Source organism: Zingiber officinale, chromosome 6A (assembly GCF_018446385.1).
Source record: "Zingiber officinale cultivar Zhangliang chromosome 6A, Zo_v1.1, whole genome shotgun sequence".
Taxonomy (NCBI): domain Eukaryota; kingdom Viridiplantae; phylum Streptophyta; class Magnoliopsida; order Zingiberales; family Zingiberaceae; genus Zingiber; species Zingiber officinale.
Genome location: NC_055997.1, coordinates 82,662,556 through 82,682,570, shown reverse-complemented (window position 1 = coordinate 82,682,570; position 20,015 = coordinate 82,662,556). Strand labels below are relative to the sequence as shown.

General features: G+C 37.1%; 2 protein-coding genes across 5 annotated transcripts; one reads left to right on the top strand and one right to left on the bottom strand.

Annotated features, from left to right (window-relative positions):
- The first annotated feature begins 7,497 nt into the window (after positions 1-7,497).
- Positions 7,498-12,805, top strand: LOC121996738. 4 transcript variants are annotated; one of them, XM_042550814.1, is made up of 11 exons: positions 7,589-7,714; positions 7,776-7,854; positions 8,566-8,752; positions 9,262-9,457; positions 10,036-10,076; positions 10,859-10,949; positions 11,053-11,670; positions 11,773-11,834; positions 11,964-12,245; positions 12,323-12,379; positions 12,517-12,805. In XM_042550814.1, exons 3-11 carry the CDS (start codon positions 8,642-8,644, stop codon positions 12,622-12,624), a joined length of 1,566 nt encoding a protein of 521 aa, XP_042406748.1. In that variant the 5' UTR covers positions 7,589-7,714; positions 7,776-7,854; positions 8,566-8,641; the 3' UTR covers positions 12,625-12,805. The 4 variants fall into 4 exon arrangements, with proteins under 4 accessions (XP_042406745.1, XP_042406746.1, XP_042406748.1 ...); XM_042550811.1 differs by lacking the exon at positions 7,776-7,854 and having other exon boundaries at positions 7,498-7,714; positions 8,658-8,752; XM_042550812.1 differs by lacking the exon at positions 7,776-7,854 and having other exon boundaries at positions 7,578-7,714.
- Positions 12,806-13,579: 774 nt separating this feature from the next.
- LOC121996737 (anthocyanidin 3-O-glucoside 6''-O-acyltransferase-like) lies at positions 13,580-19,772 on the bottom strand. The gene is made up of 2 exons (XM_042550810.1): positions 18,420-19,772; positions 13,580-13,669 (listed from the first exon to the last, which is right to left on the bottom strand). The coding sequence occupies exons 1-2, from the start codon at positions 19,718-19,720 to the stop codon at positions 13,609-13,611; spliced, it is 1,362 nt and encodes a 453-aa protein (XP_042406744.1). The 5' UTR covers positions 19,721-19,772; the 3' UTR covers positions 13,580-13,608.
- Between the last annotated feature and the right edge of the window lie 243 nt (positions 19,773-20,015).

The window sequence follows — 20,015 nt, the reverse complement described above, 5'->3', positions numbered from 1 at the left end:
GGAATTTCAAATGGAGAAAATCTGTTAATTTGAAAACTTAACTTTAAAAAATTAATAATAAAAAAATATTTTAATATTAAACTCCCCCTTGATTAGTGTCTTAAAAATCTTAACTAAGTGCTTTTAGTCTGAGGGGACAATAGTGTTTATTCTAGAGTCTAACATGGAAAGATCAAAGTAAAGGGAGTTTTTCAAAAACAATCTTAAAAATAATTATCTATTTTTCTTAGAAGAAATGTCTAACAATTAGTTATTAGCTTTTTACCACAAGTTAGTAGCGTTCACTTGGTTAGTCAAGTTAAGTATGTAATCTAATTAGTTTGACTAAAAAGGTAACTTAACTTGATCAATTTGAGTTGGTATTTATAGCCCAGAATTATGTTGATGCACAAACATAAACATTCTAAAGTCCAAGCAGCACCCTATGCATCTCACTCCATTTTAAGTATTTTTCATACATAAGCAAGGTATTCCTAGTGTGCTTGTGAGATGCTCTAATTGGTCGAATGATTCTGCCTGAATCCACCCAGCTTTTCATCTAGATGTTGCTGCTCGGATAAGACCTTCGTTCGATCGACTGATCCTACCGTTCGGTCGACCAAACCCTCAGCGCTCCTCGACTTATCTGATTCGATCAATCCGGTCTGAAGTTTATCCACCATTCAATTGACTGAACCTCCCTGTTCGGTCGACTGATCCCTTAGTCTATACTTCATTGTGAGCTGGAATCTAATCTTCTAGCTTAGGGGGTTCTGTAGACCGATCCAGATATTCGGTCGATCTAACAAGGCCAAATCTAAACCTACAAAATTTCTAGTTTTCTACAAAATGGAGTTAGAATAAAAGGGAAAAACATGTAAAGATAAGTTTTGACAGCCTTCGGATTATCAGGTCTTAACTTTGAGTTTCACTGAAACTCTAGGTCGAACCGACACCTACTATTCCCTGTTCGGAAAACGCCTCCTCATCTATTCCTCTCAGGAGAGTTTACCTTTTGTCAAACCGATCCTTCAGATCATTTGGTCATTTGCTCAGCATCCGTGGCTTCAAGACTTTTCCGCTGGAAGCTCGATCCTCACCCCATCCAGTCTTTCACTTGGTGTCCACGACCCCTAGGATTTTCACCTAGAGTCCTCAACTCTAGGATTTCGCTTGACATCCTCGACCTGCTAAGACTTTGCCCAGTCCCCCGGACTAGGACTTCATTGCCTAACCGCAACTAAGACTTTTCATAACCTAGGGTTACCATCCCCTAGAGTTTTCAACTTGCCTATAATCCACTAGGACTTTTGTCTAAGAACACTTGGGACTTTCCTGCAAGCTTAGTCACACTTGTTAGATCACAAGATATCTTAACTTTTAAATCCTTTTTCAGAATCAAAACTCAGGTTTGATCATCTGGTACTCCCTGCACCAACAACCCAGATTTATTGTACACTACTCTTTGAGATCCAAGTATCATAATTAGGTACTTAGTTCCTACGGTAAACTTTCCAACCGCCTTTTGAGCTCGTTGACTTGACTTGTCAGGACAGAGTTTTCTTCCTCAAGTTTTTCAATTTGAGTTGAATCTTTGTCTTGAACTTGGCTAGTCACCGAGTTCATGTTTAGTTATTCCTTTAGGATGTTATTTTCCTTTAGAAGTTGTTTAGTGTGTTTCTCAGTTTTAATTAGTCTTTTATTTAGGTAGGCAATTATTTTAAAGGAATTTAGGCTGATAAAAGAATTTACCTCAGGTGGGTATGACCTAGATGAAGAATCATGGCTCGACTCGTATTCAAACTCGTCTTCTTCATCCGAATCATCTTCAGTTGCCATCAGTGTGAGGTAGCTTGCTTGCTTCGATTTGTCTGCTCTCGATTCATCCAAAGACTTGTACCAAGTCGCTTTTAATGCTTTCTTCTACTTTTTCTTATTTTGTTCTTCGTTCGGGCATTCATGTTTGAAGTGCCCCTTTTTGTTGGAACCATAGCATGTGACATTTGTTTTTGTGTTGTTGGATGCAGACTTAGACATCTTCTTTGTGTTCCATTTTGTGAGGTTTTCTTGTGTCTAGTAAACATCTTCCTTACTAGGTTCACTAGTTGCTCTTCTTCGTTTGATTCTGATTCGAATTCAGTCTCAACTTCAGGTTTGATTCCTTTTGATGTACTTACAAGAAAAGCAATTCCCTTCTCAACCTTAGGGTCGTTAGTTTGTTCATGCAGCTCTAGCTCAGAAAATAATTTATCTACTTTTAATTCAGATAGGTTACTCGAAACCTTATAGGCATCTATGATCGATGCTCGTAGTGTGTTTCAGGGAAATAAGTTAAGAGTGTACCTTATTATGTCCCAGTTTTCGATCAGGTGTCTGATTAAGTGAAGGTCATTAAGGATGTCCTTGATTTAAGCATGGAGCTGATTTGCGATCTCACCATCCTGCATTTTAATGTTAAGTAAAGAATTAAGCAGTAGGTCACATTTTGTTACCTTTGAGTCGGGAGTTCCTTCGTGTAGCTCGATGAGCTAGTCCCAAAGCTCTTTTACGTTCTTGTGCTGGTAGACTCTATTGAGTTTCTCTTTTGTGAGTCCGCACTAGATTGTATTCAATTCTTTAGAGTCAATCTGGGCTTGCTTTTTGTCTTCTAGACTCCATCTTTCTGGATCGAGTGGTAATTTTGTTGTTTCATCTATAGGTATCTAGTACCCTCGTCGGATGATAAACCATTACTCGATGTTTATCATCAGGTAAACTTCTATCCTCTTCTTCCAGTATGGAAAGTCATTTCCATTGAAGAGAGGAGGACGAGCGATGTTGAATTTCTCAAGTTGAGTCACTTGATTACTGAAAAAGGAAAAGTAGAGGAAGGTACCAAGGCTTGGTCTTGAATTAGTAGTGCTTGAGGGGAAACAAATTACTACTCAAATGATGTTACACCAATTTTGAGTAAGAGTCGAACGAGAAATAGTTATTTGAAATGGTAAATTTTACCAAGTCAAATAAATTGTGAAAAATAAAAAATCTAAAAAAAATGGTTCCCCCGGCTTGATTGGTGGTTACACCAATTTAGAACATAATTTGCTCTGATACCACTTGTTGGATCGAGACACACATAAGAAGGGGTGAATCACGTGATTTTATAAAACTCGTCTTTTTCCATTTTTTAAAACAAGAGTATGTAGCGGAAAAAGAAATAGACAAAAATGAAAAAGACAAGAATATAATATTTACTTAGTCCGGAGCCTTCGGTGACTCCTACTCCAAGACTCTGGTTCCGCAGACCTATCGACAGGTAATCCACTAAAAACCTCCTCCGGAACCATCAGAAGAGAGAATCTAATACATGAGAATTGGAAGAATATAACAAGCTACACTTCCACTTACAGAAATTAAGTATAGTAATTAAATTATCGTTACCAGACACTTTCATAAATAGTTAGCTCGAGCTCGGTGTTTGGTTGGCTTCTTGGCGGCAGTCGAGCATAGCAGAGTCATAGCAGGGCAGTAGCAGCAAACTGGAGCAGTTGGAAAGACGATCGGACGAGTAGAAACTCATATGGAAGTTGTGCTTGATATATTGGGAGAAACACCCTTATAAAGGGTGTGGAAGACACCTTCCATGCCTTGAAGCCGCCTCCAATATGAGAAATCTGATCCCGAACAGCCCGGTCCTTATCTACGACAAAGTCTGAATTTTATTCTGCGGAAGACACCTTCGATAGCCTTAAAGGCGCCTTTTATGAACAGTGCGAAAGACGCCTTCCATATCATGGAAAGCACCTCGGGCACTGTTCACCCGAGGCCTTTTGTACTCCTTTTGCCCTGTAAAACATGTTAGTATAATAATACAAAGTATACCTGTAAGATAAAGTTTAACACATTTATAGTAAGAAGTAGTAATTAGAACATGTCTCCCCGAGACCAGGATATAGTCAGGGTCTCAATTTAGGTTTTCAAAATGGACATAAATTGGACCGACACCTACTGTCAATTCGAATGAGGGCACGCCCTCACTTAGTCACTCTCCTCCAATCCTCTACTTACCAGATATAGAGGTACCTTCTAGAATCACACATTCAGATTTTGGGAATCAAACATCTCGATCTATCAGAATCACACATCTGGTCTTCTCCAATCAGGAATCATACATCTTGACTCTTGCTAAAATTTCACATCTGGACTTCAATTTGTCCAGAATTAAACATCCCAACTTATCGGAATCACACATACGATCTTTAATGATTCAGGAATCGAACATCCTGAATGGGGTTTGTCAACCCTGCACACTTGATAACAAGGTTAGACCACGACAACACCTAACTTAACTCACTCGTCATTCATCAAAATCTTGAATTAGATCATTAGTGCAAATTGTACCAACAGATCCAGCATAGATAAAATTATTATTAGAAATTTGAATGGGAAAAAGATGGATAAAAGGACGAAGGAGACTCTGTTGTGAATGAGTTTTTAGTCCTATATTGAGAGTCTCATGGCTATATTATTGGTTTATATTGTATCTCATCCATTGATTTTATGAACATATGCATAAGGAGAGACTCTCGCTCAAAATATGGTAATGGAAGTATTAATAAGAAGTTAATGACTATTCTATAACCTCCTAGACAGTAATAGTTGACCATTGATGGTTGGTGGCTATCATATGACTTGGGCATTGAATACTCATTCAATGCAGCAGGGGATGAATGCCCATATATAAGGAGTCAAGATCTTAAGTAAAGAGAATAAGCGAAAGCTATAGCAAAGAAGAGAATCTTCATTCACCTATATTCCCCCCTCTCTTATCCTCTTTATTGTGCATCTCTTGCTCGATAGAATATCTATGATAGCATTCAGATATCTTTCGATTCTCCATGACCATCAGTGCTGATGAGGATTATGGCTTACCATTGTATCATGTGAAATAGACGACCCATGACAACTTCGAAACATAGTCAAATGTGGGGTGAATTTGTTTTAAGCACACTGTGTCATATATATACAAACCTCAATGTCACCATTTATAAGCAATCAGAAACTCACTCAGACTTGAGATTACTTCTCAAGTGCTCGACATCTTCTGTTTGCGACTCGACACCTTGCTTGGGTGACATGCGTCCTGATTTAGAAGTACTCAACATCTTCGTTTCTCAACTCAGAGACTAGGATGACTTACAACTCGACTTGGCATCCACTTAGGAGACTTAGCATCCACTTGGGAGATACTTGGTAGTCAGGCAACTTCTCACCTGACTCGGCATCCGATGATCTACTCGGCAATCAAGCGATGTCTCTCTTGACTCAACACTTGACCAACTTGGTAGTCGGCAACACAATGGCTCTACGACGCCCAAATTGCTAATCAACAGTAGGTGGCATCCTTGACTCAGACTCGACACTCTACTTCTCACTCTACTTAGACCAACGGTAGTTCAGCCAAATCAACTCCACTTATAGTTCAAAATTATTAATCCAGATCATTCAACAGATAAGTCTAATTTTAATTTTATAAATTTAGAATATTTTCCGATAAGAATGTCTAATAATTATCACAAAATTACTCAAAGGAGAATAATACTGGTGGTATCCATGTAAATACAACTAAACATGGCATTCAAGATCCTCAAGATTCAAATTTTATTCCTTAATGGTTAGTTTATTTGGGAAAGTGAAAAGTAAAGCTAAAAAAAATTTCACAGTGAAATTTTTTTCATCGTTTACTTTATTAAAATTTTCAGAAGGAAGAGAAATGTAATCCATCAACAGATGATTTTATAGTCAAAATCGATCACCTTAAAATCGAATGGAAAGTAGCGGATAGAAAAAAATGGCTTATGTATCTCTTTTTATTCATAAAATTACACCATATACTTAGAAAATGACTCATGTGCCCTTTTTAACTTATAAAATTATATTATGTACTCATAAAATGATATATGATCTTTTTTATTTACAAAATTATATTATAGATATCCATCTATCTTTCTCTACCAAAATAAACAAGTAATAAAAAAAAAATCAACCTTTTCTCTTTGCTTATTCTGAGGATAATTTTTTATTTTAAATTTTTTTTCCCTTCTTCATAATCCATATTATATTTTAGAGTAAATAGAGCATAAATGCATACGTGACACATCCTATTGAATGCATTTGACCATGTGTATTACCATGCAGGAGTGTTGAGAAAGAGTTAAATGGAAGAACCAAAAAGAATATCCAACTCAGATTATTAATTAGTATTTATATCTTTGTAAACTAATTTGTGAAAAATTCATGTATCTAGCTACCTAAAATTAAGATGCGATTGATTTCTGATCAAAGTAAAATCTGTTTATGAAATAACTAATTTGTGATCAAACTAATTTGTGATTTCGCTGAGGAAGAAAAGTTGGGAAGCACGGATAATGTAAGAAAAAATAAAGGTAAAAAAATAAAAAGGCATCTTAAATTAAAAAAAAAATACATCAAATGGACGTCTATTTTAAAAAAAAATAAAAAAAAAAAAAGCATCCCATCGATATTGGATTTCTAAAATGGCCTTTATCTTTGTGCTGTTGATAGTTGATATACGTATAAAAGTTATTCGATAATTACTATATATAACATATAAAATCTGCTCAATAATTATTACAATAGCTATAGAGTAAATTTATGATTCACTTTAATTAAAATGAAATATATAATTTCATTATAGGAGCTATTGATAGTTGCTAGCTATATATTATAATTAAATCTTAAATTTTAAATCTTAAAATTTTAAATTTTGAACACTATAATATCAACATATTTTTATCAACTTAATTGAAATTATTTAAATATTAATAAAATTAATTTAAATTAATCAAAATTAATTTAAAATAATTATAAAAATTAGTATACAATTGTTACAATATATAACACCCTAATTTAATACCGTAATAGTATTATAAAGGCTCCATTTGGTATACATGATAAGATAGAATTATATTTTCAAAGAGTTTTTAATCAAGTATTTAGTAGAGTTGATTAGAGGTAAGATTATGGATGATTAAAAATAGAATTCACAACATCTTGACTTCAAGAAAAATTATTTATCTTACTTTTAATCTTATTTTAATTAATCTAATCTTATTCTATTGGGACTATCGAAGGGAGCCTAATAGTAACTTAGTTTATTTTATAATCTTTTAAAGTGATTTTTATTAATTTAGAATGATTTAAATGGAATTTAAATAATTTTGATTTCGTTACCAAACATATTTTAATATAATAATATTTAAAATTTAAATTCTTAAGTTTAAAATTAGGATTTTAGATATTTTTAAGATTATATATATATATATATATATATATATATATATATATATATATTTAATTAAATGTGTATACAAATCTGAAGCAAAAACCGAAAGTTTTCTATAAAAACAAAAACTCTCTGAATCCAACAAGCAGCAGAGAGGAACCTCGGGACACCAACCGCCGCTTTACGCCTTTACCCTTCCCACCGCACGTCATCTCTTCCATCATGATCGTCCACGTAGCCCACGAGTGATGCGTCCGGCTCCCTCGTCCTTCCATCTTTCGGACCCCAGGCCCATAATTCCAATCCGCCTCTCCTCCCCGCCTCGAGTCCGTAACCGAAGACAGTCCAAAGCGGCAACAAAATGGCAGTCTCCTCCTTCCCCTGCTCCTCTTCCTCCCTATGTTTCGTTTGATTCCGTCAACTATCGGTCTCCCGTTAGAGCACATCGCGGTGAGTTTGATTTGCTTCGGTCTCTTGCATGGTTGCGAGCTCAAAGTACGTTCTTGGACAGTTTTGATGCCGCTGCATTATGATGCTTCCGCAGTCACACTTTTTGGCAACATCTCATGCTACTTTTTCTTGTGATTTAGGTTTGATTCCAGTGTATCTCTCTTTGGAGAATTGATAACTTGCATTTTTCTTGGCAAACTGGGATGAGTAGACTCTATTATCGTGATTTTTTTTTTCAAGTGGGTTCTTGAATGTTGAACGAATCTTACCGCCTCTTCACAAATTAGAATCTTGGTGGTTATAATTATTATTAATCATTGTTATTTATTTGTTCTAACCTAGGTAAATCATATTGATGTTTCAGTAGCAAAAGTGACTGCCAGAGATTTGACGTCTGTACCATTCTTCAATTAAGTCTCGAGTGTAGCAGCTGTACACTGCTCATAACTTTGTTCTTTTACTAATTTCCAATTTGAAAATTACTCGTACTGGTACTTTGAATGTCTAATCAACATTTTTGAAAATTTCGATTCTGATTCGTTTCAATTAGTACAGTGTACATGCCCATTGAGCATTTTGCTTTATATTTGGATGACTATTATCCAATCTCGCCTATCCTTTTGAAGTTTGAACTATGCAGTCTTGTTGGCCGAAATGCTTGACCTGTTAATGGGAAAGTAGTTCATCTTTGGTTTTATATGTAGAGATGAAATCACAGATAGTAGCAATGCAGCTTATCTATACCTATTTGTTGACTCATGGAAATTTGCTTAAAATTGTACATGCTAGAATCATTTTTTGAGTGTTCTACTAAGATAGTTTAACAAGTCTATTTATACCTGTATTTGCAGTGGATTGTCTTGCTTCCTTGTCCCTTATTTTAGTGTTCTTAGCATTTCATCACTAACACGTCCAATATCAAAATACATGGAACTTGTGGAAGTTAACCTTAATGGGCCCATGGAAAGCATAGTGAAATGCTCTTTTGAAGCAGAGTCAAGCTTGGTAAAGAACAATTTTACTTGTAAACATATTCAGGTAAATGTCTTTCTGTTCTTGCTACTGATCTCACTTTGACAATCTTGAATTCAAATCTTTAATTCACCTCTAATATTTATCTGTATATTTTGTTAAAGCTAGTATAAATTTCTGTGAATATTTGTGTTTTGTACATTGGCAGTTTGGCACATGAATATGAATTTGTATGAGTAATAGTAAATGGATGAATTACAGTTTATGTTTTTTGGCATCAACTGTGATTGTAAAATTCTTACCAAACGAAGCCTATGCCAGTTGTTTCTACCATACTAGTTTTTCCCACTGTAACATTGTCAGTGCTTATGAAAAATACTAATTGAAGGTATTGTATGGATGTGTTGCAAACAATTATTATTCTCATCTAGAAGTTACTCTTTGTATGTTGTATTGAGAGAATAACCCAAGAAACAAGATTACATTGTTACTTATATTGAATCTCCAATTTTGTGAAACTTGAAATACACCAATAAATCTGTGTTTTTTAATGTTCCCTCTCAAATCTACCTCAGGTTCATGTTAATAGCCACTTTGGCCCTACTTCCGAAAATGATGAAATGAAGGCTGAGCATTTATTTTTGGATCCACAAACTGAAATAGATTTGAGTGAGGATATCATGCTTAAGGACTCTGCGAATGATGAAGATTGCCTAGCTATTGAAGATTTTAAATTTGCCGCTGATTACATTGATCAGAGAATACATTTTGGTATACATTTCTTGCTTGTCTTAAATGCATATTCTTTCTCTGTTCATTCAAACTTCTTAAGAATGTCGTCAAACTTGGAACACCTAAAAATATACACTATGACTTAAAAAGTGACACAATACACATCATGATGCCTTTTTTTTGAAAAAATAAAAAATAAAAATCAAATTGCTAACTTTCTAATTAAATGCCATTAAGCTAGTCAATTTTAAGTTGTTTCTTGCATCTCAAATTTTACAGTTCTTTCAACCGAGGAGTTTGGTATAATGAAGCTTGTTATTTTTCATTCTTTATTGTTTCAGCTTGAAGGAGCTGCATGGATAAAAGTAACTTTATCCCTTTATGTACTTCTAAGTATTTTGTTGAGTTCTATTCAGCTAAATTTTCCTTATACATTGTCTCAGTTTTTATGTTAGTACTCTTCACATGAATGTATACTATTCGTCAGCCCCAAGTGTTTTTTTCTGCACTTGTTAGTTGTTAGTGACAAGACACAAATTAATTCCTTTCTGTTTAGTTTATTCGTTTAACTTTGTTCCATAGATTTTGATGCATTTGTATTTGTGATTCTTCTACAGGCAATTCTAATCCTGATGCTTTGTTGCTGCAGAAGTATCAGGTTTGTTGTCTCAAATAAAGATGTTTGCAAATTACTTGCCTTTATTATTGACTGAAGTAACAAAGTTTAAGATGTTGAAAATTAAACTTCCTTTTATTTACATTTAGTCATAAAGTGGGGAAGGTTCTGTTGTAACATTGCCATGTTAATTTTTCATAATACGGTGATACTTCTATTTAACTGCTTCTTTAGAAGAACTATGATTCTATGACTTCAAGATTTCATGCTATGTCACTCTGTAACATTAACCATGTGTTTTGGTATTTGCTTCTTTCAGGTTGTCAAATTCAGCATTATTTTTTTGGTGTGCTGTGTAAATTCTAGGTCCTATATTTTTTATGACGCCATCAAAATTCAAATTTTTTTTTTTTCCAATTTCTAGAATGTTTTAGTTTTCCTGCTTTGTCTCATCAAGGCATTTTCCAATTGGCTTCATTTTCTCACATTTTAGAATTGAAAGATACTAAACCAGACTGTGTTGTATCATTTTGCCGTAGTTATCTTTGTAATAGTCATTACTATCTTTGTCTTTGCCAGTAATTCATTATATAGTTTGACTTGTACCCTCAATACCTTAATACTTAGAAAATAGACTTTGTATGTCATGGTGGTTCTTTTACTAGGCGCTGTTGGAGATTGATGTATAATTCAGTGCTCCAATATTTATGTTTATTGGATTCAATTATTGATGCTTCTCTAGGTTTTCTTTTTTAACCTTTTATGTATTCCTTTATTGCAGTTAAGCTTATTCCCATTTTTCTTGGTTTATCATATTTTTGCAGTTTCCTGATAGGTTGTTCCAAGGACTTAATGATGAATCATTTGGTTTCCTAAACAATTTCTGCAGAAGCACCACTCCTGATATGCTTTTGGGTACCTTCCTTTCATTATAATGATGTCTAAATGATTCTTGCTCTAACTGATGCTTCCAACTTTTCCCAAGTTATCTCTGTTTATTAATATTATGGCCATGTAGAATGTTTTCAGATGAAATCTGCCTCTCCGAGTACATCATGTATTAGAAGCGCCAGATATGAGTTGCAAGCTAAAAGCAGTGAGAAATTTACTGATCTTAATGACATTTCTGACTTGCCCAATGCTCTTGATTCTCTTGCTGAAACTACACCTGACAGAGAGACAATTTTCATTAACAATGCAACCGCTAAACAATTTCCAGATGACTTCAGTAGCAATTTTGGGCTGGACATAGAAATGTATTATGAGCAGGTTCTTGGGCATCATCCATATTGTGGATCTGCCAACCTTACTGAAATTGATAACTTTTCCAGTCCCTTCAAGTTTTTCTCTACTCCAAATGATTATATTGATGAAATGGTTTGGATTCCAGAAAATCATTTTGGAGTGTCTAGTCAGTGCAGAAGTATGTCTAACGGCATCCAGGTTGCTAAACAGATTGAACATTCTCTTGGGAATGGAATGGAAAGGCTTTCTGAAGCACAGAATCGTGATGTTGAGCTTTTGATTTGGGAAAATAAAGAAAATGCTGGTATATCAAACAAGAAGTTGCGCAAGACGAGAAGATGTACTGAACAAGCTTCAAACTTTAAATCCAAATGCTATGGAGAAACCAGAGGTAATCATATTCATGGTATAATGGCTAGTTGTTCAATACATACGAGAAGCCCATCTATACTGAAATTGTTTCTTTTCTTGTTGTTCAACTTGCCTACTACAGGTGCAATTCCAAAGAAACCGAGAAGTCTACGGAGTCCTAGAATTCGTCCAAAACTTGATGAGGTAAAACCACTGAGATGTGCAAATTTCTTTGCTTGGTTATTTTCTGTTCATTTTTTAGTTGAGTTTAAAGAAGATTTAATTTTATATTTTGGTTGCAATTGAAGTCCTTGAATACAAAGTTCCATTCAGGTAAAAGAGACCATGATAAATGAGGACAAATTCTCAACTTCAGCAGCTGAATCTAAACCCACATATGAGTCTGAATTGCGAGATGATGCATCAGAAAACTGGAACATGAGAATTAGAAATTTAAAATGTGGGTTCAGAAGGAAGAAGCACAATAAGATTTGGACGCTCACAGAGGTGATGAAGCTTATTGAAGGTGTTTCTCATTGCGGAGTAGGCAGATGGATTGAAATCAAGAAGTATTCATTTCCAGCATTTGCTTTCCGCAATTCTATTGATCTCAAGGTCCTTGATGCTTCTCATTTCAGCATGCTAAGTCAAATTTGACGCCTAAATTTATGTTGGTGTGTGCGTCTTTACAGGATAAATGGAGAAATCTGGTGAAAGCCAGCAATGCTGGGCTACACAACAGGAGTCAGGTCAGGGTAGTTTGTCAACCATGATTGCTAGTGCTTTGAGACTGTATACATTTCGTGATGCATACTTGTACAACACGATGCATGGATATCTGATGTATTTTTGTTGAAGCAAATTCGTTTTCGGTGCTTAATTGTAGGTTGGGGGATGCAAGAGACAAGTGTCACAGACGGTGCCGGAGTGCCTCTTGCAACGTGTTAGGGAATTATCAGTGATTCCGGCCAAGGACCTCCGAGTCTCGTTCTGATGCCAAATTCAGGAGCTCTAGATGATGGTAGATTGAAAAATTCTTTTCTTTCAGATAATATAGTTTCTACTTTCCTTGTGGGGTTTGAAACTAATGCTGTTTCTGGCCAAGGCAGAAAAAAAATGAATTGTTATCTTTTCTGACTTGAAAGATTGCATTTACTCTAGACATTGTACGTTTACCAACTTGTACAGATTGTACAGATTCTGCTGCAGGTGTAGCTTGTAGAGGTAAAATAGCAATCCCCACTTTGGTGGTGGTGTTGTTGTTCATGAGTAGTTAATGAAAAACATTTGAAAAGTTTAAAATTACATGAAACTTTATCATTTATTTTTTATAAAAGACTTATAAAAACTTTAGTGGTTGTCGTGTCCCTGTCCATATGCCTATCTCTATCACTTCTTCTATTGAATAAGCAAAACAACCAATTTTAGTCTGCGAACTTGTTTTTTTATTAAAACAGTAAGTTAAGTTTGGTAGAATATAATCTATTTTGTAATTATTTTATTTGGTTTAATTTTAGATTTGTAATGTAATATAATTTTGATTATAAAAGATTTAATTAAAATTTGAATGTCGAATATATCCTTAATTAGTCATCATTGCTCGTCCATTATCGTAGCCTGTCATCAATTGCTCGTTGTTGTCGGTCGCTTGTCTTTGTCGGCCGGCGGCGGCGGCGACCAGCGGTGATGATTGTGGTGGCTGCCGTAAGTTTCGACAGAGATGCGATGGTCCGTCAGTAGATGTCACAAGATATTTTTATTATTTTATAATAATATAAATTATATTTTTAATAAAAAATAATAGACACTAAACAAAAAAAAATATAATAATAATCAAACATAACATATATTATATTACTAAAGATAATAACAAAATTACATTATAAATTTTATTACATTACATCTGACCAAACCAAAGTACCAAAAAACAAGACGAACAAGTTCATGATATTGAAGTTTGTTTTTTTATATTGGAAGCTTAGAATTCAAGCTGTTGAGGCCACTGCATGTTGAATTGCATCTCGAATTGCTCCATGTCGGGCTTGTTACTCTAGAGGAGGAGAAGAACGAAGAAACAGAATGGAAAAACAACTTCACTTGATATCAAAAAACCAAACCTATATATAGGCTTTTACAATGAACCTATTCAACTCCACGTTCAACCACGCAGCAAACAATTAAATCAAAAAACTCGGACAACACTAAAAACCCGGACAAACTTTTATCTACAGAAGACTCGGACAAAAAACTTATCAACTCTTAACACCCTCCCTTAAACTGAAGTCGGCAGAAAACAGTTTAAGAAAAAATAATAGCAGTACGCGAACAAACTCCAAGTAGACCACGTAACCTCACAAATGTAGCAATTTTGAGAGGCTTGGTCTGTATATCTGCAACTTGATCTTCACTGCGGCAATAAATCAGTTTGATTGTTCCATCATTGCTGAGATCTCTTAAGAAATAATACTTCACATCGATATGTTTGCTTCTGCCATGTAGCACAGGATTCTTAGAGAGTTTGATTGCTGAATTATTATCACAAAAAACTGTAGTAGCTTCAACTTGTTTGAACTGAAGCTCTTCAAGAATTTTTCTCAACCAGATAGCTTGACAAGCACAAGCTGTTGCAGCAATAAATTCAGCTTCTGTAGTTGACAAGGAAACAATTGGTTGCTTCTTAGAAGACCATGATACGGCTCATGTGCCCAACATAAATACATAGCCTGAAGTACTTTTTCTATCATCTTGATCTCCTGCATAATCGCTGTCAGTAAATCCGAACAACTCCAATTTTTCACCCTTCTTGTAGAATAGTCCAAAATCTTTAGTTCCTTGTAGGTAACGAAGGATTCTCTTGGCAGCTAACAGATGTATTTCTGTTGGATTCTCCATGTATCTACTTATTAAACTCACAGAATACATTATGTCTGGCCTTGTCGCAGTTAAATACATCAAACTGCCAACAATTTGCTTATAAATTGTACTGTCCACCTTCTTCCCTTCATGATCCTTGTTTAGCTTCAAGCCAAACTCAGTTGGAGTGCTTACAGGATTGCAATCTTTCATTTGAAACCTGTCCAAAATTTCTTGCACATACTTCTTTTGAGAAATAAAGATTCCTTTAGTTGATTGCACTACTTCCATGCCAAGGAAGTAATGCATCATTCCAAGATCAGACATTTCAAATTCAACCATCATGGATTTCTTAAATTCCTGAAACAGGAAATCATCAGTTCCAGTAAATATGAGATCGTCTACATATAGGCAGACAATGAGCAATTTTCCCTTATCTCCAATTTTAATAAAGAGTGTGTGCTCATATGGACATTTGTGAAAGCCTTCTTTGAAGAAATAAGACTCAATGCGACTATACCAAGCTCGTGGAGCTTGTTTTAATCCATAGAGAGCTTTCTTTAATCTATATACTTTATGCTCATTTCCGATCTTAATATAACCAAGGGGTTGTTCTACAAATACCTGTTCCTCCAAGTTTCCATGCAAGAATGCCGATTTGACATCTAACTGGTAAATAGACCACGAGTTTTGTGCCGCTAATGCAATCACCAATCTGATTGTGTCATGTCTTGCAACGGGAGCAAAAACTTCTGTATAATCAATCCCATACTCTTGCTTATATCCCTTAGCTACCAGACGCGCCTTATACTTATCAACTTCACCATTTTCTTTTATCTTTGTTTTGAAGACCCACTTCACACCAATGGTTTTGTGCCCTTTCGGAAGATCAGTCAACTCCCAAGTATCGTTTCTTTCAATGGCTTCAATTTCATCATCCATCGCCTTACGCCATTTTGCATCTTTGACAGCACTTTCAAAGGTTGTCGGATCACAATCTGAAAATAAAGCAAAATGTGTAAGAGGATCATCACCTTGATCAATTCCAGTCACCTCGTAATTAGACATCCATGCTGGTCTTCTTCGAACACGTTGTGGCCTTTGCGATTCTGCTTTCATTGGACTTTGATCTGTTATAGGAATATTTTGAGAGACTTCCTCATGGTGCTCATCCTCCATAGGTTGTTGTACTTTCTCATTATCATCAAGATCTGCTGGAATAATTTTTTTAACGCCATTTTGATTCCATGGCCAAGTGTCTTTTTCATCAAAAACAACATCACGGCTTATAATGATTTTCTTAGTGCAAGGATTATATAATCTATAAGCTTTAGATGTATTACTTATACCAAGAAAAATGCATTTTTCACCTTTGCTGTCTAGCTTCTTTCTCCTTTCATCTGGAATATGGGCATAAGCGATACATCCAAAAACCCGAAAATGATCAACCGTTGGTTTTCTTCCACTCCAAGCTTCCTCTGGTGTCATATTTTGAACAGATAATGTGGGGCTTCTATTCAGTATATGGATGCTCCAATTAACTGCTTCTGGCCAAAAATTTTTAGGAACGCCACTTGTCGTCAGAAGGCTTCGCACCATATTCATAATAGTGCGATTCTTCCTCTCGCATATACCATTCTGTTGGGGAGTGTAAGCAGCTGTAAGTTGCCTTCTGATTCCATGATTCTCACAGAAATTTGCAAATTCATGTGAGTTATATTCTCCACCACGATCTGTACGCAAAACTTTAATCGAGTTCCCAATTTCTTTCTCGACAAGTACTTTATAATTTTTGAAAGCAGTAAAAGCTTCGGATTTTTCTTGCAAAAAATAAATCCATATTTTGCGACTGTAATCATCAATAAAGGTAATTATGTATCTTTTACCTCCATTAGAATGTGGTGTTATTGGCCCGCAAATATCTGAATGCACAAGCTCCAATGCCGCCTTTGCTCTCCAAGATTTTCCTTGTGGGAATTGATTACGGTGTTGTTTGCTAACAACACATTCTTCACAAACTTGAGAAGGAGTTGTAATTTGAGGGAGACCGACTACCATATTCTTCTGTTTTAGTGTTTTTAACCCACTAAAATTTAAATGTCCATAGCGAAAGTGCCATAACCATGCTTCATCATCAAATTTTGCTGAAAAACATGAATGAGATGTAGTATGAAGATAAAGCGGAAACATACGATTAGCTGTCATATTAACTTGCGCAATTAAGCCCAACTTTGCATCTTGAATGCGACAAACTCCTTCTTTAATAGCAATTTCATATCCTTTTTCTTGTAGCTGACCCACACTAAGCAAATTAGTCTTTAAATCTGGCACAAAAAGAACATTAGAGATAGTATGGGTAGTATCTCCTTTTGCTTGTATGGTTACCTTTCCCTTTCCCATAACAGAAATTGTAGAGTTATCGCCAAATTTGACAGAACTGCGAAAGGTTTCATCCAAGTCAGAAAATGTATCTTTTTCTCCAGACATGTGATTGCTGCAGCCTGTATCCAAATACCATACATGTCGTTGTGTTTTTTCTTTCTCATGACACACCATCAAAAGAGACACTTCTTCTTCTTCTGCAAAGTTAGTCTGATCTCCATTTTGCCTTTTCAAATTAGTATAACATTCTGATCTATAATGGCCATACCTATGACATCGGTAACATTCAACATTGGACTTGTCTGTTGACTTTGTTCTATTCGTCGTTGAATAATGACCTCCACGCCCTCCTTTTTGAAAATAATTCTCTTGATGTTGATTGTGTTGTTGGTTTCCACGATCATTGTTATTTCTACCTCCTCTTCCTCGACCTCTGCCTCTTCCTCTTCCTCGTCCTCTATAACTTCTATAATTTGTAGAGTGATTTTCTGATAAAGCCTTCAATGCTTGCTCCTCTTTTTCATTTTGATTGATTTTCTGCTCATGAACCAATAATGAACTTTGTAATTCATCAATTGAAAGTAGACTTACATCGTTTGCTTCTTCAATGGCGCAGACAACAAAATTAAATTTTGGTGTCATAGATCGAAGAATTTTTTCAATGATGAGAACATCCTCTGTCTTGTCGCCAAGGATTCGCATTTTGTTGACGATTGCCATCGTTCTTGAAAAATATTCTGCAACTGATTCTCCTGATTTCATTCGGAGCATTTCAAACTCTGAACGAAGTGCTTGAAGCTGCTGCCTCTTAGCTCTTGTTGTACCTTGGTACTTCTTTTTCATAGAATCCCAGATATCTTTTGCGGTATTCTTGCAGAGAATGGTTTCCAAGATTGAGCGATCAATAGCTTGGAAAAGATAATTCTTTGCTTTAAGATCTTTTAATTGCGCATCTGCTTTCAATTGCGCATCTGTTAGCGCAACACCTTCTATCGATTCTGCTACTCCAGAAATCACAACCGTCCAATATTCTTTGGACCTTAAAAAATTCTCCATGAGCATGCTCCAATGGTCATAGTGACCATCAAAGCGTGGAATCGCAGGTTGCACAAAATTATTTTCAAATGCCATTGAAGAAGATAATTTATTACACAAAATAGGAGCAATTTAATAAATCACCACCGTCGAAGTGCAAAAAACTGTTTAAAAGTTTTGATACCCAGTGCCGGTGTTATGATTCCTCGTGTCTGCTCGCTGACGATCGCCTCTGGTCTCCAATTTGTGACGCCGGTGCCGGTGTTATGATTCCTCGTGCAAAGCTCTGATACCACTGTTACTCTAGAGGAGGAGAAGAACGAAGAAACAGAATGGAAAAACAACTTCACTTGATATCAAAAAACCAAACCTATATATAGGCTTTTACAATGAACCTATTCAACTCCACGTTCAACCACGCAGCAAACAATTAAATCAAAAAACTCGGACAACACTAAAAACCCGGACAAACTTTTATCTACAGAAGACTCGGACAAAAAACTTATCAACTCTTAACAGGGCTTCGGCAGTACGACTCCGATCTCCACTCCGCCGTCCTCATCCCTGCTTTCCGCCACCGATACGGCTCCCGTCCTCGCGATCGAAGTTATCTCCACCTTCTTTGGCCGCCCCCAACCGAAGTCCGTGCCGTAGACATGAAACTTGGGCGACCCAGCGACAGTGAGGGGTTGCTCGTTTACTATAGATTCGACACTCGCCAGCCATGTCTCTGCTTCTCGCAGAGGATCTTCCACGAATACTTTTATGGCATCGGCGATCGCTCTCGCCGCCACCACCACTCCTTCTTCTCCGATGAGCTCGCTAACCTTCAGGTCCACGAAGCAGGGGGCGAGGCAGTTCCCGAAGTACGTCTCCGGCAGCGGCGGACGCAGCCTCGCCTTGCAGTCTACGGGGAACAGTAAGTGGGTCATTCTGTCGCCGTCGCCGTCGTCGTCGTCGCCATCTTTGTGGATTTCTAGTGATTTGGTGAGGCAGGACCAAATATAAGCGTAGGTCACCACGATCGTGGAGCAACGCGAGATGGAAACCAATTCCTTCAGGCGTTGGATTTGATCCTTTTTGAGCGTGAAGGAGGCGAGGACGGCGTCCGATAGAACAGGGTAATCCATCCACTTGTCGCTCTCGTCGTAGTTCCCGTAGAAAATTGAGTACAAGCCCCGGGGATCGGAGACCAAGCTCCGGTCAAAGACCGGAGGCTCTCCGACCACCGTGTCCTCCGACAGCGCGTACGTGGAAGCCCACGACAACATGAATTGGGTGGAGCTGGATCCGCCGCAGGCGGCGTGGTGAATCGAGACACCGATGGCCACGCCTCTGTCCGGGAAGATGGTCACCTGCAGGGCCATAGCGGCGAATCCTTCGCCGGCGCCTCTGTGACGGAGCTGCGGAAGCAAAGGAAGTATGCTGTTGAGGTCGCGTGCCTGACTGCCGGAGAGTTGGTCAAAGTCGTCGTCGTACTCCGCGACGGTGAGCGTGACACCGTCTCCCTCCGCGTAGTGGATCTCGTATTGGTTGCCGTCGGGATCTCTAGGGGACCGGCGGATATTTCCAGCTAGGGGGTAGAAGTGTGGGAGAACGAGGGAGAGGGAGGACTTGAGGTTAGGGAGGATGGAGGTGACGAAGTAGGAAGTGGAGTGGGGGAGGCGGTAGAAGAAGACTCGTTCCACGGATCCTCCGCGTAACCAGATGGCGTCGAAGAACGTGAGGGGGAGAGTAGTTTCGCCGACTGATCCCGGCGGCGGAGCGACGCGGGATCGCTCGAGAACTAGGAGCTCTGGTGGTTTGGCCATGGGTGGCATTGCCTTGGGGTTGGCCGTAGGCGTGTGTGGATGGTCTAGTCCCGTCTGATTATCAATCATGTAATTTATCATTACAAAAACCGCATGAAAAATCGCATGAGTCTTTAAAAAAAAGTATTAAAATTAATTCATCCAGTCCGAAAGTGAGGAAGAAGTCTAGGGATGTGATTTTACTGTTACTTGGTTTCATTTTGCGTTGTCCTGCAGCACAGGAAGTGTTAGTGTTGGAATAGGGAAGGAGTTTTCGGTGTTCGATTCGGGAGAAGAGAGTAGTAAAAGCAAACTATAGCAAAGA